General features: G+C 43.5%; 1 protein-coding gene across 14 annotated transcripts in view; it reads left to right on the top strand.

The window, feature by feature from the left end:
- Nucleotides 1–22926, top strand: part of EPHA5 (EPH receptor A5) — a 197043-nt gene extending 174117 nt beyond the window's left edge. For 11 of the 14 annotated variants that reach the window (XM_074905404.1, XM_074905402.1, XM_074905403.1 and 8 more), the window contains 6 exons: nt 1821–1882; nt 2411–2620; nt 4456–4605; nt 9241–9434; nt 12397–12552; nt 20843–22926. In XM_074905404.1, coding sequence (XP_074761505.1) covers nt 1821–1882; nt 2411–2620; nt 4456–4605; nt 9241–9434; nt 12397–12552; nt 20843–20948 — 878 coding nt within the window. In that variant the 3' untranslated portion in view covers nt 20949–22926. Of the gene's footprint in view, nt 1–1820; nt 1883–2410; nt 2621–4455; nt 4606–9240; nt 9435–12396; nt 12557–16251; nt 16442–20842 lie in introns of those variants that run through there. The other 3 variants (XM_074905393.1, XM_074905392.1, XM_074905398.1) reach the window with 2 other exon arrangements.
- Nucleotides 22927–23719: the final 793 nt, after the last annotated feature.

Raw genomic sequence — 23719 nt, 5'->3', positions numbered from 1 at the left:
CTGACAGGGAGAATCAGCCCAGTGCTTTAGAAGGGCCAATGTTTACTTTTAATTTACTTTGTTTAAAGTTACTCTATTTGTGTCTTTATTTCCATGCTCTTGGATATGGGGCTAATTTATTCCATGATTACTGTCAACCTGCATCAGTCAGATAATGAAACATAAGTGCCAGAAATCTTATTTTCTTTTCTCTAATGGCAACCAAAGACGAGAGTCTGAAGGAGGTCCCCCAGGGTGACGGCGTAACGAGACATCAGTCTCTGCTGCCACACTGCCTTGAAGTGTCAGAGATAAGGGACCCCATGCTACAGTCAGGGGTTTAGTGTTTAAAAACAAAAAATTAAAAAAGAAATTGAGATATACCTGGGATTTTCCTTCACTGCATAGCCACTAATGTGTTTGCTAACCTATAGCAACATCGCCTGAGATCTCTTCTCCCTCCTGCATGCAGTCCATGTTGTGCATAGACAGACAGCTGTCATCCTTGAAGATGAGACCCATTATTTTTTTCAGTGTTCAATGATATTTTTCCTGGCCCCGAGGTGTCTTTCTCATATCAAAGATAATACTTTTGGCAAGATTTGAGCTCAAGCAGTAGCTATGATATTAACTTAAAAGAACTGAAGCAGTGCAGGTCCCTCATGCTGCAAAGGTAGTATCTGCACAACAATGAGTGTTTTGATTGACAAGTTCACAATTATCTTTATTATGTAGATAATTAAGCAGTAAATTAGGCAAATATTTAAGGTAATGGGAAAGTGGGAAGATTAAGATCAATCTAAGTGGTAGAACATGCGCTGATTTTTTAGGAGCATTTACCTTCATGTGCATGTTATGACACACAGCAGCTCTCGTTGATCATTTGTATGAAAGACATTTATAATGCACTTTACAAATAATTGACAGCTCCTCTTTTGTCTGTGCTTCATGCTAGCTAATGGAAATTGATTTAAATAAAAAATAATTTACATGTTCTTATAAGATTTCATTGAATTTACAAGGACTGGAGCACACCACATTAATTATTGCTATGTCATTGTGGCAAGCTAGCGAGAAATTAGATATAAAAACCAAGCAAAAACTATATATAATTACCATTAAAATGACTCGGGCATGAAAATTAATCAAATGGATTTGGAAAAACATTATTATTCCTGTCAACAATAGGAGACCAGGTCTTTTGTTAAGAACTTTTATTTTGATTTCTACTCGCACTCGTTCCATACTTCACTCGCTTTTGTTCTGCAGCCTAAATATGTCTTTTCTTACTTCCAGATGTGTTCACAAGTGTAGTCACATGGAATTCCTTGAATTACAAGGGATATAATCCCATCCCATCCTTGCCTGGTCTTGGTTTTGGTGGCTACTAAGCTCAGATAGATACTTCAGATCATCCTAGTTGCTCCTGTTGGGCTTCCATTGTTACTTCATAGTGTTGAAACTGTAGGGAGGAGCACAAAGAGGTTGCTGTGTGCAGTTTAGCCTCTGCAAGCTTTCAGCTTGTTCACAGAGATGAGAAGGTTGTCTGGGTTCAGCTTGCAACCTCTTCCTCAAACATTACATAAACACTCTAGGGCTTGGTACCTCACCCATAATATGGGATTACTTTTCCACACACACCCCCTCCTTGATTTCTCTATTTCTACATTAATTCTGTCAAAAACTCTTGTCATCCTGCTGGGAGAGCAGTGTCTTGATGTAGATTTACTGTTACATGGCTGTATATTCACATACATGGCTGTATATTCAGATGCAGTATGAAAAGATTACTGTTCATGTTTTTTAAATAAATTGCTAACGAACTCATGCACTTTTTCCAGGCAAACCAGTAATGATAGTGACTGAATACATGGAGAATGGTTCTCTGGATACATTTTTAAAGGTAACACTTAGATCCCTTTTCCAGAGGGACCTTGGTTTGGGTCAGAGTTTTTCCATGAAACGTGAGAGCTAGAGAAGGGACAATAAGGGAAGTGGTTAGAAATGTGGTATGGCAACATGGGGTAGAGCCCCTACCCCCACATATTCACATGTGGACCTCTGCAGTAGGATTTCCATGCAGCTTGGTGTCATTCAGTTGGCTGACTTGGAGATAGCCCACTCCGGTGCCTTTATACGCTTAGCTACATGTGTTCACTCCCAGTCGCAGTCTCTTTATCAGTCACCAGTGGAAATAGCTCGCTCCTTGATCTCCAGTTAAAAGAACTACATTTCCTTAGCTTTTTCTCTAGAGATCCTAATCCAAACAGTGAAACTTTGAAAACCTTCATGGTCAGAGCATGAGAGTAATGAATTATTAATTTCCCTGGTTTTCTTCCCTGGAGACTTGCCTTTGCATTTTTATTCATGCACACGCAATGCTGAGGGTGCAGAGACTCTCAACCGATCAAATGTCTCCTTCCTTTTGTAGAAGAACGATGGGCAGTTCACGGTCATTCAGCTGGTTGGGATGCTGCGAGGCATCGCATCAGGAATGAAGTACCTGTCTGACATGGGTTACGTACACAGAGATCTGGCTGCCAGGAATATCCTAATCAACAGCAATTTAGTCTGCAAGGTGTCAGACTTCGGCCTCTCCAGGGTCCTAGAAGATGACCCTGAAGCAGCGTACACAACCAGGGTGAGTTATAAGGATACCAAACTGATTGAGCTCAAGAAAAATGTATTCCCTGCCACATTTTGGTGTTCAGGCTCTCTAGCAAAGAGGTTTCTACAAATCCAGAGCCTTTAAACTGTGCGTGAGAGTTTGGCTAGGTGTTACCAGTTAATCATTATCAGATTAACTTTGCAAATGCCTGTAGTTTTGTAGTGGAGATGGCCAAATAAGGCAGAACTTAACTAATAACTTTTGAGTTCATGTTGGGCACCTGCAAACTGCAAAGGTGACGTGCTCCCAGCTCTGTTCTGTCCTCTTTGGTGAACACCAAAGGTAGGAAAGAGCAAGAGCAAGTTCTTTGCTTAGGCACCCATGCAGAGATGGAAGCCATGGTCTTCTGGACAATTTGACACTTTTAAACCATTGGTAAGCCTGCAATGCCCATTGCAAATGACACACATTGCCCTCACTGTTACCCTGTTGAGGGTAATTTCCCCCAACCTGAGAAAGAGCTGCTTCAGCCTTAGTGCTCAGTGCTTTTCCATCCTTGATCATCCTTTCAGGGCATCAGCCCACCCACTCCAGTGCAAGGCCATGTGGCCCCAGTGCTGCAGAGAGGGGATGGACAGGACACATTCTCAGCAGTGCAGGCTTGGACAGAGCCTCCGATATTTGTGTCAGTGATTGGCACACCTGGTGTGTCTCGTTAGTGTGTTTTTTCAAGGGTATTGTTTTATGGGTGGTGGAAACTCTCTGGGTCACATTCCCAGTTCCTGCAGAGATCTGGGAAAGGCCTTTCAGCTCTTGGCAGTCATGGCCACACAATGGACTTGGTGCATGGCTGGACCAGAGTCTCCCTGCAGGCTGGAGGGCTCTCGGCCAGCCCTGCTGCGGCTACAATGTGTTGCCATGTGCTAATTGGCACTGCTGAGAATCTGGCCCCTCATTTAAGGCATGCGCTGATAAGCCTGTGAATGAATAATTATTGGAAGAAGGGACTTTTTATAATTTGCTTTGAAAATGTGTTCCAAATTCTGCCTTTTTCCAATAACAAACACTGTTAGGGGACATTCAGGGAGACCTTCCAATATTTAGCTCAACACTAAGAGGAGAAAGGGACTTCACAGTAAAATGTATTTTGATATAAATCAAGGGAGACAGCTCTTTAAACCCAATGAGAAAAGTATTCCTTGATACAAACTCCCCTTTCCCTCCCCTCTTCCTTCTCAGAGCTGGTCTGAAGTTTGATTTCTAAAATGGTAGAAAGGGGAAAAGGAAAGAGCAAAGCACATTTGACAGCTGTGGCATCATTTTCAGTCCCACAGCAGAGGCCAAGCAGGCTGGTCTTTGCACACGCACATTTCTGTGCCCACTACACAGATGTCTCTGCAGGATCAGGACCGCATTAAAAAAAAGAAAAGAAAAGAAAAGAAAAAAAGGGCATTACTTCCGCAGCAATTTGCATGAAGCCCTCGTTAGATCAAAGTCTTCCTTGGCTTCAGAGCTGTCTGTTCCTCCCCCGCTCGCTCTTAGAAACGGAGGAACTGTATTCCCCTACCAACCCGTGCAACATAATTGAGATGTTGATCCTATACATGTCCCAGCATTCAAACAGCATTCAAACAACAAACCTTCAGGACAGCCAATTAGTAGGCAGCCTACAAATGCTTATGGGCTGAGATAATGTGGAAAGGGGCCCCATGCTGTCAAACAGATTTACTTTAAAATTCGATGTCTCTTTCCAGAGAGAAAACTACATCCCTCAGTGCTCTAAGAAGTGCTGTTTCGTCCTCTTTTGCGTGTCCTCCTCTGCAATCTGGTTTGGTTGAGGTTTTTTTTATCTTATCTTTTCCTTCTAGGGGGGGAAGATCCCCATCCGATGGACAGCACCTGAAGCGATCTCCTTCCGCAAATTCACGTCAGCCAGTGATGTCTGGAGTTACGGCATTGTGATGTGGGAGGTGATGTTCTACGGCGAGAGGCCTTACTGGGAAATGACAAACCAAGATGTAAGCACGTGTGAGAGCTGCCGCATGATGGGACTTTGAGGGCTTGGTGTTCATTCTGCAATCAGAGATGCAGGATGGGGACAAGAAGAGGAGAGCCACTGTAAAAATGGCTTCGCTCCCTCATTTTGCCAGACAAAAACAAGCCCCTCGTTTAATGCTCTTTTTTCGTAGCAGCAGCCCAGAACAGGCTGTGCACAGAGGGAAATGTGTCTGCTTCCCCCAGCAGACCACTGGAGCTTCACTAATGCTGTTAGAGCTGGAGCCTGTCCCTCCCCTGCTTAATGACAGAGGTCTGCCAGGGGATAGATGCTGATAAACTGGCATCATTTCAATTGTGTGTTCAAACCCCTGCTGACACGTAAAGCAGAAACGCAAGAAGAGTCATGGTAAGGGCTTTGTTTCCCTGCACAAAAGCTGGGTGATTTGATCTAATGACAGCAGTCCAGAGAGCTGCGTCTCAGTTGCCCTTGCATTGCTGATCTCGAGAGCATAGTTTGGCTCCTGTTGTGAACATCTTGTAAGTCTGTGCTAGCTCAAACTCTCATGGTTCATTTGTACAGCACCCTTCGAGTGTGTCACCTTGCTCCTGGACCCCAGTGCCTCCTCAAGCCTCTGACCCCAAGGCCACCCTCTGCAGCATCCCTAACAGGGAGATGCCTGGGGACACTGTCTCTCTCCTGACTGCAGCTCTGATTCCAGCCTTTGTAAGGATCTTCTGATCCTACTGCAGGGCTACCTCTTACCCTGAGCTCACCATAAACATCTGTCCTTGTCTAAGGCTAAAAAATTCTAAGCCTGGGATTGCCAGATTTTCTAGGCCCCTCCTTCCTCTTCGCATCTCTGAGAACCATGACATGTGGAGGTCTCTGAGGGTGCCAGCTAATGGATGAGGTTGGGGTCACAGTGAGGCACACAGGACTCCCATCACATCCTGTGATGGGTGAGGGAAACACACTACTCTGCGTGTGACAAATGTCATTAGTCATCCCTCCCACTTCATCTCTGCAGCCCTGACACCTTCTGAGATGCTGCTGCCTGCTGGGCAAAGCAAGCAGGTCCTTGCTCCACCATAGGTTTCCTCTGGTCACAACACTTGATGTTTTATCCTTTTTTCTTCTTTGAGCATCATCCCTGTCCCTGTGACTTTCTGCCATTTTGCTGGCAGCAAAGGCTCTGGTGGAGCATTCTGTTTCTCCTGTGTTTTTGCCATTAGCGGATGTTACTACCTGTCACACCAAGCCGCTGTCTCATCTTGCTTTGAGTTCAGGAGTGGAAACAAGCGGTACCTTTGAGACAGTCATGCCGTGCTTCTTGCCAGGGAGATGAGCGCGTTGTTTGGCATGAATGCCCCACCGCTTCTGCATTGCTGAAGCTTTCACATTTGCAGGGAGTTTGGTAAAACAGCATGTATCTACGCAGGGATTTATCTCAATCAAATACAGAGACTTTCTTCCATAGCCTGTGCAGAGAATGGAGCAATTGAGAGCCAAGCTTTTTCAGTCACACTGAGCACTGTAACTATCTTTAATGCTGACACACCAACATAGCACAGATGTTGTTCAGTAAATGCCAGGCTAAGATTCAGGCTGGTGCCAGTGAAATAACACTCTGCAGCCAGGGGAGTCCCTTGTCTAGATCATAATGCTATGAACATCCACAGAACTGTTCTGAAAAGCCCAAATGCCTTCATGCACTGTGGGGCACAGAGTGAATTTCACACTTGCCTGAGAAGTGGATGGGGGACTATTTATGATTGTCAGTTCCTCCTCAGGCTTTGCTTGCATTACCTCTTGCGTATGTGCAGGTGGCAAGTGCTTGGATGGTGGTGTCTAGGAAACTTAATTCAGTGCTGTGGCATGTTTCTCATGCGATTTATGCCTTCCTCCTTCATCTTCTGAAGGCCTCCTCTTCTTTCCTCCCCTGCTTGTGTTGGCAGAAGAATTAGTGGCATTAGATATAGCACTGGTTTTCATGTGGAGGACTGGGGGACTCTGCTCACATGAATTTCAGACTCAGTTGTACAAGAGTTTCTTGTAGAAAGGCTTGTAATTAAAGTACATTGTTTGCAAGCACAGTTGGTGATGAGCAAAATGATTCTTACCATCTTACAGGCGGATTGCTTTAAAGGAGGTGCAGTGTTGTAGGGCAGGCAGTGTTTTAACTGCAAAGGCTACAAACCATGTTTTAAAGGTCATGCTGGTTTCTGGATGGCCTTCTAAAAAATATGCTTCAACTTGACCACAAGATAAGGCTTTGATGCAGGAATTGTTGAGAGGAATTTTGTGGCCTGTGTTACACAGGTTGATAAGCCAAATGATCACAGTGGTGTTTTTTTAGTCTGCAGACTGGTGGTTTTACAAAAACACAGATCTAAAAGTGTTGCCTTGGTTTACTGTAACAGACTATCCCAAATAGTCCTCTCCCAAACATCCAGTTCAGTCACCCCAATCCATGAGTAGCACTTGTCCAGAAGAGGAGGGATAGGGACAAAAATGCCTCCTTATGATGCAAATTTTAGCATTTGCACAAAAAAAGTGCAAATTTTAGCTCTTCAAGTCTTTCAAAGCAGTGCACACCAATGCATGGGACAGTGAATGTGCTATTTTCTTATTTTTTAAGCACTGTGGTGGCTACAAGTGACTCAGTCTTTGTTGTTCTGTTCTTTTGCTTTTCTTATTGCCAGACCCCCAAGGCACCTTCAGATGCAAGAGCGTATTTCAGCATCCTAGCTCCTCACAGTATTTTGATACCATTTACATTGTACCACCAGAACGAATGACATCCTGTAAATTGAGTTAACACTATTGATTGTGATGTTACTGCCAGGAATATCAAACATGCATAACCCCATTGCAGATGTAGTTCAGATATTCTGAGCTGGTGCCAGATGGTCTGATCCCCTTCTTGCTACTATTTTATTTCTGCTATGGCTGGAGGATGATCTGTTACTGGTATAAATACAGACACAGCAAATAATGTTCTTGTGGCTGTGCCACACTGAGGCTTTTTTTATAGGGCAGCTGCAAATTTGGAATCGGTGACCAACTGAAAAGCATGATGTGAAGAACAGACAGTGGAGATAGCGTAGTGTGATGGGGCTGGTTTTTGATGCTGTGAGCAAAAGCCAGGCTGTAGAAGAGATTGCTTTGCAAGTGTAGGATGGGTGGAGAGCAATGTAACTGCCCCACCGACAGATGAAATCTTAGAGGGGTGCAAAAAGACAGCAGGTCTTATGGGTCAGATCTTCAGATGTGCTTACTACCCTTGGAGAAGATTGCAAAGCCTCACCTAACTACTTCTCCGATATGTATGTCCTTAGGGAGTTTGAGGTTCCCACTACTGCTGCTCAGCCAGCCTGGCTCATTCCTGAGGCTCTTCCACTTGGCAAAAAGCCCTGTGATGGAGCATGATTTGAAAGAGATCCATGCAGTCCTGAATTTTGGAGCCTTCTGAAATGCAATGCCAGCTTCACGTGACTCTTCCTGTACTGCTCACATAGGGACTAAAGATCCAAAAACCAACTTCCATGCTAACCACAGCTAACCTTCTTTTTAAACACAGGATGTTTTTAAATTGTGAGACAGTGTCTAGAATGAATGGCATCTGAGGCAGTCCCTGGAGTCCAACAGTGAGGCACTGTGGTTTTCCACATAGCAAATAGCTGCTTCCAGCTCCTTTTGGTCAAGGAGTCTTGGGAATAGAGGGTGTGAAGATGGGCTGTTGGGACTCTCTTGGCATGGTCGCAGACCCCTGTGGCTTGAAATGTGAGCTGCATTCTCCTGAAAATCATAATGGTTCATAATGGGAACTGTTGGGCTTGAAGCCCTGTTGTAAATCTGCCCCAAACTGGGAAAAACAAGTTCCTTTCCTCAATTCTGCCCTCATTTATTAATTTCTGCAGTTTGAGAGCAGGCAGCACATGTGCATGTCACTTGTTTTAGATCTAGAACCATAGATGGTTTGTATTTGAAATCAGTGCAACAACCCTCCCCTGGTTTTAGTTTACATACTCTTGGGCTGACATTTTAAATTCCTGGCAGAAATGTGGCCACACTAAGAAATGTCTAGACCCAGACAGTATTGAATGATATATGAGATGGTTGTTCTGCCTCTGCCTTGAATCCATCCATCAATTAGCATTCAAAGTCTCTTTTAAAATACAGTCAGACTTTTATAACTGTAATACAAATTTGTGGTCTAGCACAATCCTTTTCATTTAAAAAGAAGCCAACATCTGAATAAACAAAATCACTGCACCCCAAGAAGATGCCAGAAAGCCCCATAGGCTGCTTTGCATGGACTTAAGGTAGGCTCCAAGAGTTTCCTGGAATATAACCTGCAGACCTCAGCTGAGCTTTGAACAAGTGCAACCTGCACATCTGACCCCCCGGGTTGCAGCAGTGCCTTGGCTTTCTAGATTCATTTTGCAGTGACCAAAGTTAAGTCATTCAACTCACCCTGTAGAAAATATGAAAAGTAGTGGGGTTTACTTGATTTGCCTCTTGTGTGGAGAGTTGGGGGTTTCACGTGAGCATATTGCTACTCCCAGAGTTCTCTGTTTAAGTCAATTTGCATTTGGGAAAAAAGCGAGAGGAGGAAAAGCAACCCATCAGGCTCGTGTTTTGTCTTCTGCAGGTGATTAAAGCTGTGGAGGAAGGCTATCGCCTGCCAAGTCCCATGGACTGCCCTGCTGCTCTCTACCAGCTAATGCTCGACTGCTGGCAGAAAGACCGCAACAGCAGGCCCAAGTTTGACGAAATTGTCAGCATGTTGGACAAGCTCATCCGTAACCCAAGCAGCTTGAAGACGTTGGTTAATGCATCGAGCAGGTACAAACTCAGGCCAGAGCCATTTCTCAGAGTGAGATCCTTGTCTGAATACCTGCTCCCTGGGTTGAATTACCACTTAATATTTAGCCTGCGTGCGTCCACCAGTGGATGTTCCTCCAGCTTCATTAAGCCCAGGGGAGTTTTCCCAAATCAACTTTTTCTGTTGAAATTGGCAGGCAGGTGAGCAGTTCAGTTACTCTATAAATGCAGTGCTGCTGCCACAAAGAAAATTACTGTGGCTTCTCTTTCAGAAACAGGAGTTTCAGCAGTATATATAGGCCTATGATAAAGCTACCTGTGCTCTACCCCAAGGTTAGAGACTTGAGTGCATGAAGTAGATAGTAAATGCTGCTCGAATTATCAGCCTATTGACTTTATCTTGGTAATATAAATTAAGAGTTTCTCTTGGGGAAACTCTTAGGAAGTGCAAAGCTCATGGATGTCCAAGTGCATCCTCCCACAACTGTTCCCAGGTGTGCTAGCTGCCACCACCAGTTCTGACAGTCTTGGTAATCATGAGAGGATTTCTGTGGTTCCCAAAGAGCTGTACACAAACCATTTGCTAAAACCACATTGACTGAATAGAGCAGCCAGCGTGCAATTAAACATGAATCTGGACAGCTGCACAACTACAGGTAAGGTAAATACGGTCAAGAAATAAAGCTGCACTTGGGGAAAAAAAAGATTAATATTTTTTTAGTGACTTTTAATATTTGAGTCTCCACCATACTGGAGTCTTTTAAAGGCTTTTTCTTTTTCACTGTAAGCCACAAGTATTACTTGTAAGCCATCTGTGTTTCTCATCACTTAGTCCCTTGCAAGGTCATGAAGAAGTGATGAATGTAAATCATTGCTGCTTTACTGATGGCAGTGGAGTTCCCGTGTTAACACTGGAAGGGGACCTTCAGAAAAACTATTCTCAGAGGAGAAAAACGTCGTTTTCCTTGGACAGGAATGAGAGGGATGTAAGATGAGGTTAGACTGGTGATGTGGACCAAAGCAGATGTACTGTTGTGAGCTTAGACCCAACCCTCTCCACACCTTCCAAGTGAGTCTTGCACAGCTGCATGTGGACCACCTCACCTGTTGCAGCTGGACCTCACATCCCTGTCCTGGCTGGCCCCAATGCATGGCATCTCATGAACTGGAAGAGAAGAAACACGAAATCTCTGTTAATTTTTAAATACAAGATAGATCTGATTCCTCAGACTATTTTACATTTGCCATCTGAAGAAGAAATTACTCTTATTAGCAATTAGATGTAATGTCAGTCCCAGCAAACCTGCAGGAAAAAGTTTATGATAGCATAAAAAATGTGATATTTCTCTTTTATTTTCAGTTCAGAACAGTCATTTTCTAGGCCTGTTATGCGGTGGTTCATGCACTCTTTTATACCAAACTGTTGTGCCAGAAAAAAGGAAAATAGGCAGCAAACCATTCCCTTGAGCTGCTAAGCAATTTGCTGATGATTTATTCCATGAACAGGTCCATGCAATTCCAAACATCTCCTTTTCAGAGCTGCTATGGGTATTTTCTGTGTGGATGGAGCACCTGAACAGCCAGGCTTTGGGACTGCGTTTCTATAATCATAGATTGCCATGCTCAGACCATAGTAATTCCAAATGAATCATAATTTCAGCAGACAGCAGCTGTAAAGGATTTTTTTATATATGTAATGTATTCTTTATGGAAATTCTCATTAATGCAAATAAGGGAGGAAGTCACTCTCTACATTACAGCGTGTGCATATCAGTAGGTACCTCCTGACATTAGTGATGAAAATCCACTTCTCATTATGATTACTTAGGAGTTTTGAATTCCTCATGTGTATAAAATGTTATGGGAAGCCATTATGTTCTTGGTACTGCAAGTATTCACGTTTTATTGGACCCTTCAGCATTGCTATTAAATAAACAAATAATACTAATGTGCTCATAAAATATATGAAGATTCCTGAAGTGCTATAATAATACAATATCCCTGCTCTCCTTCCAGTTGAAAGTCTTTTAACTGTAATTTTCACTGTCAGCGGATGACCCAGAAAACGTTTTTTTACCTGTGGGTAATAATCTTTATGCAAGGCTTATGTTAGCTGTGTGTCCTGGTTTACAAAGCAGGGGACAAATCTAGTTTCTTTCCTGGCTGACCTTGGACAAGCCCCCTTTACTCTCCACATCTTTAGTAGGGTGGTGGACCTGTATGCAGCACGGGTTGCTTGTGCCAGGTACTGACCATATCGGTGTTTCTGGCATGGTAAAGGATTATTATTTGCCTGAATTGCTGCTTCTGTGCGTGGCATAACCAAGCAGGTAACAGTTGCTGCGGGGAGGTCTGGAGCAAGGGTGGGGGGAGCAGGAGCCTACCTCTGGCTTCAGGGCTGGAGCGTGGTTAGAGCATTGCTGCTCTCTGCAGGGCTTGTCGGAGGCTGCCCGCATTCGAAATCCCCACCCGACTCTGCGGGAGCAGCCCCTGAAGTGTTAACAGCAGCCAGCCATTGATGGCTGACACTGCTGGGAAATGTAATTTGGGTTTCGGCTTCCAGGCTGTCTTAAGTTAATTATGAGCTTTAAAGGAGAAGGAGGAAGAAAACAGAGCGGGAGGAGTGAAGCCAAAGACTTTGAAGTCAGAGTGACCGGGGGAGCCTGATAGAAGAGGAGCCTGTTTGTGAGTGAGAGGTAACAGGGATGGATTATAGTCCTCTCCTCCTCTTTCTGTTTGCAGTGAGAACCAGAATCGGCAGGAACTAACTCAAAAGTGGGTGAAGTTACAGGTGAAGCGTTGTGTTTGATACAAGTATATTAAGCCTTCTGGGAGGATTTAGGCTGAATCAGTTGCTGATCAGCAATCACTGAAAATGCAACAAAAAAGTCATCTTTACCATATGAAAATGCAGGCAACTGAGTCACGTTGGTTACATCACAATACTGATTCTGTTTGCTTCTCTGTTTTTGCTTGTCTTTAGAGTATCAAATCTGTTGGTAGAGCACAGTCCAGTGGGGAGCGGTGCTTACAGATCGGTGGGTGAATGGCTGGAAGCCATCAAAATGGGCCGGTACACAGAGATCTTCATGGAGAATGGATACAGTTCTATGGATGCTGTGGCACAGGTGACCCTAGAGTGAGTACTGCTCAGATCATTTTCACCTCATTTGTTGGAATTGCAGAGGGTGAGAAGATAAATAATTCAAAAATATGTAGGAAGGAGACTGCAGAAAGAGAAACCATTACCCTTTGTTTGCAGTAAACAATTTCTCTTTTAACAGCTGTATTGATGATAACAAGTGCAGGCAAGACTAAAACTTACAGTCACAGCCAGTACTTTGGCTCCTTTACTCACAGAAATTAATGCTTGAGTTTGAATACTTGCCAGGCCATCCTCTCGACATAATAGCAGATGATTTTTTGGGGTTACAGACAAATAAAAAATCGACCCTAGTAGCAAATATGTAGGAACTAGAGTCCCTGCTGAGGTATACTGGCTTTACACAGGATTACCTGGTTTCACAGTTGATTTAGACATAACCAAGTGGACAGTCAAGCCCAGTAAGGCGTGGAAATAGTATTCAGCATTACAGAAATAAGCATAGATACAGCTGATGCCAACGGAAGAGCATCAGTAAACCCACAGCTCCGGGGACAGACTCCCTGGCTGAGACTGTTTCTTCTGAATGTGCCCTTGGTTTTTGCACGTGGGTATGACTGCAGTTAGGGTGACAGCGCTCAAATGACTTGGTAAATGCCTCGGGGCTGCTGGTTTGTTATGCTTCACCTTTAATTGCTTGCCTTGCTTGTGTAATTACACCTGTACTTTCCTCCTGCCACTTACTCAAACTCACCCCAAAGCCTGCCTTTCTAGATGGGTTAATTGGAACTTAGTTTACTGCAGGCATTAAGGCAGAATGAGAAGGATTATGCTCCGTGCTGTTTTGGAGAAGGTCGTGGCTCCTCTGACCACATGCAGATTGCCAGTGCACATACAGAATCCGTGCCGACGGTTAGGAATAAAACAAGAAAAATCCCCACACCCCATAGAATGGCTGCATTTCTCCTGTCCACCACAGGGCTTGCTGTGGAGCCCCCTGCACCGAGTAGGAGGTCCTTTGCACATGGTGCAGGTGGGTAACATCTCATGGAATGCAGTTTTGCGTTACACGCATGGAGGGAGTGCAGAAGCATATCTGCTGTCACTCATTTTATTTGCTCCACTCACATCACCAATATTTGTTCCTTACACCTGGATTCATCCAGTCTATCTTCAGGCATTCATGTGAAAACCCTGAGCTCTCTAGCGACTGTCAAGGGAGTCAGGATGCATGGACTTCTACCTACATCCTTTTTTGGGTGCTTGAGACTTTTACATGTGGTTTCCCAGCCTAATCCTGTAATTATGTGCCATGTTACGTTGGCTTTTGAGGACTCCACATTTCCTTATCTACTCATCTGATTTGGCAGTGCCCAGAAACACCAGGCTTCAGAGCTCCATTTAGATTGGTGATCTACAAATGTTGATCAAGGAAGAGGTCCATCCCCAGGCTTGTCAGAGTCCACACGGCAAAAAGACCTAGCCGGAGGGTGAGTGGGAAGAGGAGGGATAGGATGAGGCAGTAATTTAAGAGAAAAGAAAAACATTGCAGCATTCACCTCTACTGTGCCACCTTAATCTTACAACCAGAGCAAGTTCTGGTAGAAAATGCAGATTGTCTAAATTATATCATAGACTTGTTACTGTTTGGCTGAATTAGTCTCATATGAAAGAAGAAAATTAGGTTTCGCAAAAGATTCCAGTTTGTTCCTCTTTAGAATTTTATGCAGTTTTAAGAGCTCTAAAAGAAATGCTCAGAAGTAAACCACTTTGCTTTGGGTCCAAGAAAATATTGAGTTTAAGCCTGAATTAATGGTCATTTTTTGACAGTAAATTAGCAGTTCACTTACTCCTGTAGCTTTAAACAGTCCTAGCATCCCATCCTGCTGACAAAACTATTCCTAACCTCCCATTTTCTAGAGTGCAACATTTCAGATTGTGAAATTATCTCCCTAAATTGACTTAAACATTTAAATACTTCCCTCTGTTTACTTTTTGGTATTCCAGAAATTTCAAAAGTATCCCCAAAATCTTTTCAGGCTACCCAAAAAGTACTTCAAAATGTTTTTTCCTTTTGGCAGTGAACCAAGAAATCCATTATCTGTACAGTTCTAGCCAGAAAGGCAAGTTGGTTTAAAAGTCTTTAAATAAGATTATATCTACCAGAGATGCTCTGACTCTTACCATCTGCAGACCGTCTCTAAGGCCCCCTCCAGCAGGTCCCAGTTTGTCCTCTATAGCACCAATGTCATCCTACTCTGGTCCACCACTGGCCCCAGTGGAAACAACATGTCTGAGCTGCTCACCTTCAGCTTTCTTTCAGGCTTTTACAGCAGCAGAGCAGTGCAGAGGAGCTGATGCCTGGGAGCTTCTGGGTTTTGTTTGTTGAGATTTTTCTGAGCTGAAAGGAGACGTTTCATTAATCCATCTTGCATTTCATCTCAAACTGAAAAATGTTTGACACTAACTTCAACTACTAAGTTATCCAAAAAATAAATTCCCACCACCAGCTGCCTTGGACAGAGATGCTTTCATGAGTCAGGCTTGGCTCTTGAACAGCTTAGCCCATGCACCTTTGCGTTACAGTGGTGGCTTAGGAAGAAGACTTAACTCCACTTAGGTCTATTTTTGGGAAAACTGTGCAAGGTTTGTTAAAAAGCCAACCAGCCATCCAAATCAAGACTTCTCTTGTCCCTCTCAGACATATTAAGAAAAGGCAAAATATCAGATTCTCAGCTGTTAAAAAAGGAGAAACCATTATAGTGGCTTAAGAGGAAAGGTGTCCCATGTTGAAGACCTGAACCGCATGCTCAGGCTGATGTAAACTGGCAGATTGCCCTTGAAATCAACAAAGTAAAAGAGAAAAATGGCTCCTGGGTGGGCTTAGCTGAGACTCTCATGGGTTCTCCAGAAAATAAACACTGGAACAAGCAAAGTTCTTTAAAGGTTAGTATATTGGGGGTTTTGGTTCTGGAGGATTTAGGTTTTTTCCTCTGTAAAAGGGAACAACAAAACATTTTGTACTCTGCAAAGGAGAATTTCAGTTAAATGTTCCTTGTCATTTTTAATAGAGGTAACTGTTCAGTATATTCCAGAGCTGGGACTTGGGGGGATCAGGTGAAAAGATGATCTGAACATCTGAAAGTAGCTTGCTTTCCCCAAATGACATCAGTGAAACATTCTTTACAATTTAAGAGGTTGCCTTCAAATACCACCTAAAATGATCTTCCCCAAATTTAAACTGCCTAGGAGACAGATGTGGAAATTAGATGGAGAAAGGAGAACTAGATAATTGCTGCCAGAAACGGCAAGAAAAATAAATATGATGAATGTAAAGAATTCCTAAAATCCACTGAAGAAAAATTACTAGCGCCATAGGGGGGGTTGGCCATAACGCTGACGGGACTGGTGATTGTGGACACCCAGCCTGTGGCCTCTTTACAGGACCTTGTTGAGATGGTAGATGTTCAGCATTTTTTTTTAAATCCCCACCCACCCCCAGCATGCAAGGCAAGATCCCGATTGCCACCTTGCTTCTTTCAAACTGACGGCTTGATGCATTTATTCCAGAAAAGAGTGGTATTATTGACAAATTTCTGAAAGCAAAAGATTAAAAAAGCTAAAACCGGTGAATATCGCCCCAAGTCCTGAGCTCTGCCTGCTTAAGCAAAGACCTGAAAATGTATGTGTTCAAACAAAGAGTGATTTCTACATTTAGCTCTAATTCTTGCAAAGGGATGAATCACCTTGTGAAAAGTGGAGCCTCACCCTCCACCCCCTCTTTCCAACTGGATATCAGACTTGAAGGCAACCTTTCCAGTGGACCAGACCTGCTCTTTAAACTTGTGGACCACCTAGTGACTTTGAGTGTGTCTGGAGCACTTTCAATCCACTGCAAGAATAACTTTACCAGGACAATACTCAAGAATAGATAGATCCATGACATGAGTTTCAGTCTTACACTTGACTGAACCAATTACTAACCATGTGGACTACATACTTCTACCTTTTGAAAGATCTGTACACACTGAATCTCAGGACACACTGTTGTTTGTTATTAGATTAAGAGCTCTGAATATTTGTAATAATATGTGCTGTGTTGCTTTGCATTGTATATTTTTTCTTCTAAAATAAAATTAATTATTTATTAAAAGTTATACTGGATGAAGAGCATTTAAGAATTCACCTGCTCTAGATGCTTATTCTTAACCTAAAATCTCAGTCCTGAGATTGTGGTACTGCATCTGTTTTTGAACAAACCAATTCTCATCTCATAATCAGGTAAGATGGGAATAATGAATAAGAGCAGATGAACTCTTAAAAAAAGTTTTTTAAGTCCTCATTTCATGCAAAAGTCCCTATCAGGTGGACTCCTTTCTCTTTAGCATCTTCTAAGGGTCTTTGAGGTGGTTCTTCTTTCCCCTCATTCAAACTGACAACTAAGTCTATGAGTAGTCCCAGTCTGCACAGGCAATTGTAGAGTTACACCATGTGAAGAAGAGTGGTGAAATCTGGCGTGGACGGGAGATGAAATACAAAATATCTGTGGTAGGTTGACAGCTGCCAACCATGGAGATCTTTCAGGAACCTGGCCCTTTTGCTTGCATGACTAACGGGCTGGTGAGGGGGGTTGTATTTTATGTGGCAATCCAGTCCTAGTCTACACTGTGTTTGACAAACTGCTCCATGGTGTATAAGTAGTTCTGTTTGTAAATAAAATGTTTTAAATATACAACGTGGAGACCGTGAATTCAACCCTTGCAAATGGAGGATATTGCAGGGAAGGGGATACCTTGTTGTTCCTGGCACACTGCAGTTGGGCTTTCATGCAGGAGGTGGTAAGAGAGCAGCATGCGTGCAGCTGTATACAGGCTGTTTGGGATGAACCAACACCAATTTTCTCCTTTATTTCCCTGGCTTTTTGGTCAACTTATATCAGCCTCTTAGTACTGTGTTGGCAAGTGATTTAAATTCCTTCCGCTTTCAGCCCTATGTGAGTGAAAGAAAAGTGAAAAGGGGAGACTACTCTCTAAAACAAGAATAAAAGTTGCCTCATTGCCGGAGAGTTCAAGCATTTTGAAGCAGGGAGACTCCACAGCACACAGGTGCACGTATCTCTGCGGCCTCGGGGAGCACCCATGCTGCTGCCACAGCAGCACGCCCAAAACCCAACGCCTGGGGTTGGGTCACTTGCATGGCAAGGTGCAGCCTGGATCCTGATCACAAGTGTTGTTTGGCCCCAGGTCTTAGTTGTGCCTTTTCTTGCAGGGAATTGTGTCTTTCTATTGCAAAGCCCCAGTAGATACCCACACACATCTCCTCTGCAGAGCTGAGCCCCGTGAAATTAACAGTTGGCTGTGGTAACATGAGCCAGACAGCTCTGGACTGGAGCTTGAGAACAGTTGTTTTGCAGCCCTTTGGCAGAGAAGTTGATTTTTTTTGTTCCAAAACCAGCTGGTTTGTGCACCCAATTTTGTTTAAAATTGGCTTCTGCCTTATGCTACTTTTAAGTTTCTCAGCACTGGATGCACGGGAGCGTGCAACGTGCTGTAAGTCATGCTTGAAAAATGAGAATTAAAGCTCCTGCATTCTCTAGGCAGTTTTTGAAAAGTTCTGTGGCTGGCTTTGCAACGCATGAGGTGGCTTTTGAATAAAGCTGCTGATTTTATATTAGGTGAGCATTTAGCTCAGGAGCTGTTGTCTTCTGGTTCATCTTTGTGGAGGTGGAAGGCCTCATGGTAATATTTTTTCCCATCTCTGAGCAGTCCCTGGGCTTTTGGCTGGTGGCTTTCCACATTTGAGAGGATTTGATATTCAAAAAAAAAAATAGACCGGATCCCCTGGTGAGCAGTTAATGGATTGAAACCAGAAACTTCTTTTTCGTTTTTCTCTCTTGTAAATCAATGAGGCACTCCTCAAGGATATTGAGTTAAGGGGATACTATAAGGCGGAAAAAAAAAAGCTGTGTAGTGAGTAGGGGGTTTTTATTAGACTGATGGAGCTGCATGTGAAACACCAAAACGTACATACCTTTCTCATAGTTTCAGGCTATTTTTTTCTGCATGACATGCAAGAGTGTCAGAAATGGTACATCTATGAAATATGTCATGCTGGATTTTCAAAAGAGCTCAGCTTGCACTTTAGATACCTGGGGAAAAAAAAAAAAAAAAAAAAAGACTGAATTTTCTAAAAGCGCAAGCAGAGCAGTACTCAGCAGGGGGAAGATGGATGTTGGCTCCTTTAAAAATCAGGTCCTATACTGGGAATCTTTTTTTTGGGGGGGTGGGGTGGGGTGGGGTTTGATCTTTGGCGTGAACTTCCAACTGTGCTGTGTACATAAAATAAATTGCATGTAACAATAGCATTACTACATTTTCCTTCATTATTAAGATGGTTTGCTGAACTAGTTTCACAATTCAGTGGAGGCAGAAATGAAAGTATGTCCCCCTGAGAAGGTAGACATCTTTTACAGATGTTGCAGCCTTTTCTGTGCCAGGTAAGGAGTGATGCTGATGTGTCTCATTGACCTCCCTTGCTTCATGCCCCTTACGTTGTGATTTCCCCTATGCATCAGCAAGATGCAGCGCTGAAAAAGGGTATGATAATGAAATGAAGTGTTTAGCCTAGAGCAGAAAACCTGGTATTTTCCAAATCAAAAGGACAATCCTTGGAGAACAACAGTACAACAGTTTGGCTTCAACCAGCTTCTGTGTTAACGTATCAACCTTCACTCGGCATCACTTTTTATTCAAAACAATGTTCCTCTATGTAATTTTTGGACATGACAGTTGGTTGTATTCGCACAGGAGTCTCTGTCCAGAATGTGAAGCTCCTGAGAGAGGTGCACCTCCATGGGTAACTCACACAACACCACGTGGAAGTGTTCTGGTGGTCGTTGCGCATGTTCGCCTGCAGTCCAGCATACGGCCGTGCTGTGAGCTGCAGGCCAGGTTTGCAATATGTCTCAGGTGATGGTTGGGCTTCCAGGTGTTGCTGGTGAGCCCCATCCTTTGCATGTGCCAGCCCCACCAGTGTGGTTTCCAAAAAGCACCTATGTGTTCAAGGAGGTCACATCCCCCTGGCTTTCAGTGGAGAGCTTTCTCCTAACAGACTTGCACACGGCGTGTCCGCAGCTCTGGGATTCACACATGTATTGGCAAGACTGTAGAACCCACTTTGAAACCATCCTTTATTCTGTCCAGCCTGGGGGTAGAAAACAAGGGGCTAATATTTCTCTGGTGGAAGTCTTCAGACTAAACACCACGTCTCCTCTAAGGTGAACTGCTTCTCTAACAGTCTCTGTGTCTTGTGTTGGAAACACAAATGTACCTGTCTTGATGTTTCCTCTGAGCTTTTTTCCTACAATTTCTGTGTTAATGCTTTTTCTTCCTAGAAGGAAATCCCTACAGTTATACTCTGCCATAACCCATGGCCTTACCTGGCTTTAGATGTATCGTTGAATCTAATCACCCAAGATTCCGCTGTAGTATCTCCAGGGGCTGGACAACTTGTCCCTCTCCTGTCTGTTTCTCACCATCAACATGAACCTTGGTGATTACCTTCTTCTATACACCTAAATTTTAGAAGGCTGAGCTTCTGAGAAAACAATCTTTCCTCCTAATCCTGCATATCTTATTTGCAGTTTTCCTGTCATGGCAGCCCAGTAGACAGACTCAACACAAACGCTCTTGGCTTGTAGAATTCACCCCCCCCCCCCAAAATCAAATGTGGGTGTATGAGAAGATGTGCAAAGGCCCAGAGGGAAGCTGCATTGCCAATTCCTGTTGACTTTAGGGGGTCATCGAGTTGGTGGCCATGCTCAAGGCTTTTGCCATTCAGCGCTCTCTGGGAGCTGGCTCTAGGATTGTGGGTTGTGTATCTTTGGTTTTGCCTAGTCCGAAGAGGAGGGAAGCATGAGTTGACCTCACTCCTCACAGCTTGTATCAGAGATCAAATACCAGCCTCTCCCAGGAGAAGAGGAAACTGCAATGTAGGCTTTCTTACATTCCTCTTGTAAACAGGACTTTTCATGCCTAGCAGAGTCCTTGGCCAAAGGTGATACTGACACTTTGCTGTCCAGCTTTTCTCCTCGGCCAGCGAGATGATCTCAGTCAAATCATGTCACCTCTCTGAGATGCTGTCAGCCATTAATATTAAAAAAAAAAAAAAAATGGGGAAAATTAAACTTGCCAGCTAAACTTGGCTTTGGGAGCCACCAATGGTAGGAGGTAGGCACTGGCAGCAGCATCCGCGTGTGTGGTGTGTGGTGTGTGTGGCAGCGTGTGCCTGAGCGATCCCTGGAACCAACGTCTGCTTTCTCCCACAGGGATTTGAGGCGGCTGGGAGTGACACTTGTTGGTCACCAGAAGAAGATAATGAACAGCCTTCAGGAGATGAAGGTCCAGTTGGTGAATGGGATGGTGCCATTGTAACTCGGTTTTAAAGTCGCTTCCTCAAGTGGGTCGGTCCTGCACTTTGTACACTAGCCCTGAGACTTATTTTGACTAAAAAAAAAAAAAAAGATAAAAAGGGAAATTCAGTGGTTTCTATAACTGAAGAACATTGGCCTCTGCCACAGTGTTTCTAAAGCAGTGTTTGACTAAAGTTTTCCTTTTCTTCCTATTTGTGTCCTCATTTTCATGAAGTAAATGTAAGATGCATGGAACATGGAAATGAATCTGCTGTATGTGAGGTTAACCCGTCTCTTAAGCTTCAGCGACGATGACAACAAGCCTTCCCACCACACGTTGTCTGTACATGGAAGATATATATATATATATATAGCACCTTTATATACTGAATTACAGCAGCACATGGTAATGCTTCCAAGGACTGACTTGAGCGGAGGAGTTTTGTAGCCATTCACGGGCTCCCAAAAGCTGCAGTTTACTGAAGTTTAACTTCGAGTCTTACTTGTCTACAGAAGTGTATTGAAGAGCAATATGATTAGATTATTTCTTGATAGATATTTTGTTTTGTAAATTTAAAGAAAAGAAAAAAATGCTGTTACACAGCATTAAGTTATAGAGACTAGTGTATAAACATGTTGCTTGCTTCATGGCAAATACAATACAGGGTGTATATTTTTTTCCTCCCTTTGTGTTACCAAGTTCTTTTCATTTGCTCTTCTGGGAGGGTAATACATGATGAAGATGTATATACTGTACAGTTTGCTATACATCAGGTACAAGATTGGGGCTCTTTCCTTGGTTGTTGTTGTTTTTTTTTTTTCTCCTTTTTCACTTTGTTTTTTCTTCCTTTTGTGTTACTGCTATGCTTTGTATTTTTGCTGCTGTTTGGTTTAAGCAACATATAAAGCCTTCAGGAGTTTTGATTACTTATATGAGGTAGACGGAGTCTGCTTAAATAAAAGACGTCGTCCCCTCTTCCTTCCCAGCATGGACTGGGGATTTCCAGAAAAAGAAAAGTAAAACATCTGGTTGTCAGTGGCCTCCAGTGACAATTGGGCATTGGTTTTCATGTGTACAAGTCCTGCTCAAAGATAGCATGGGATTGCCTCCACGCCAGCATTTCAGACTGGTAGCCCAGGAGAGAAACCACGTGGTGGTTTTAGCTGGAAGAAAGGGATTTTGCTGTTCCTCTTCTCATTACTGGGGTTAAGTCCTGGGGTGCAGTGTGGCGGCAAGCTCGTGGTCATCCAGCAGGGAAATTTTCCAGTATTTCCCCAAAGGGATGGTGTTGGGATTATTTCAAGAACTGTGCTGTCCCAGGTTTTCTCTGGGCATTTTCAGCTTGGGTATAGACCTGGCTACTTAGGGGCAGAGCGCAGAGAGGAGGGAAGAGCGGAGCAGCCCAACATGGTAACAGCAGTGGCATCCCATCTGGGGCTGGCATGGCTCGGGTCAGCACTTGGTTGTAGCTGGTGTTCAGTGTGTCCATAAAATTGTAGCGGCTGCTGTTTTCAGAGGGATCTGAAGGCAACCCAATCCCCTGGGAATCCAACCAAGAAACAGTTTGGGGCTGTTGTCCTCCTTTTGTTGTAGATAGTGCAGTTAACTTGGTATTCATAAGTTGGGCTTTGTCTTTGTGAAGGCTTTTGGTAAAGATAAAGATTTTTAAATGGCTCGGCAGATGGCAAGTGTTTGCTGCTTTTGTAGATAATATTGCTTCCGTAGAGGTTAGGTAGCATCTTGGAGCATCCTTCCTTGGGGATAACCTCGTCACACTGACTTACTACAGCGCTGCAGAGCTGAGCCTGAGGAGGTCATTCCGTGCCAGAAGTGTGTCCTTCACATCTTGCAGAAGCAAGTGTTGAATGCCACCTTCAGCTGTTTTCAAAGATCTTTCCTCCAAGCCTTTGGATGAGATTTGATGCAAAGAACGTTTTCTAAAGAAAAGGGAAAGGAAGGTCTAGGAGAAGAGGGTTGGGGTTTCTTTTTTTTTTTTTTTTTTTTTTTTTTTGTCAGCAGGGCTTGCTTGCTTTCATTAAGGCTTCTTCAGGCAATTTTTGCCTGTTTTGAAATGGCCTTCTCTAGAAGCTGCTACCAAGCTCCTTGGGAATCAGGAGAAATAGGAGGGAGAGGAGCCGTGGCAAGGTCTGACAAATCTTAACGGTGTGATTTCTCATCCTGTTGTTTCATTTTGGCAGTCACTGCACCACAAAAGGGCGGGGGGAGGGGGAAAATCAAGACATAACAATTGCAGCGTATAAAAGAGATTTGTCATATAATAAATAAGATTATTAGAGCTGTCAGCAGAACAGTCGGGATTATTTGTGCCTCCCTGCCTGCAGTGCTTGGGAAAATAACCCGTAGGAACACAGAAACAACTCGTTCTGTTGGGAGGAATTGTTTAGTTGCTGCCTGTGTCCATCGGCCTCACTGACGGAGATGCTATTAGCAAACATGGAGCACTTTCTGCCGGTCTTCTCTGCTCGTTTCTTACCTGTTGGCTCTGCGGGAGGAGTTGGGTTTGGTATTTTTTCATAGACTTTTAACAGCAAAAACCCCTTTTCACCATTTGTGGGGTTTTAAAGACATATGCAGTGTGGCTGAGATGCATACCAGATGCTGGAGTAACCTTCAAAATTATAGACTAGTGGAAAACAAATTGTTCTTAAACCAGACTGCATTTGTAAATAGGACACCTCTCCTCAGTTCCTCCAATAAATAAATAAATAACCTTTTATATTTATTTCAAGAGCTGTTCTTGCTACAGATCTCTGTATAATAGGCTTTGTCTC

This window comes from Athene noctua, chromosome 4, assembly GCF_965140245.1.
Source record: "Athene noctua chromosome 4, bAthNoc1.hap1.1, whole genome shotgun sequence".
NCBI classification, from domain to species: Eukaryota; Metazoa; Chordata; class Aves; order Strigiformes; family Strigidae; genus Athene; species Athene noctua.
Note: the sequence above shows the minus strand (reverse complement) of the source record. Positions and strands in the feature narration are given on the sequence as shown.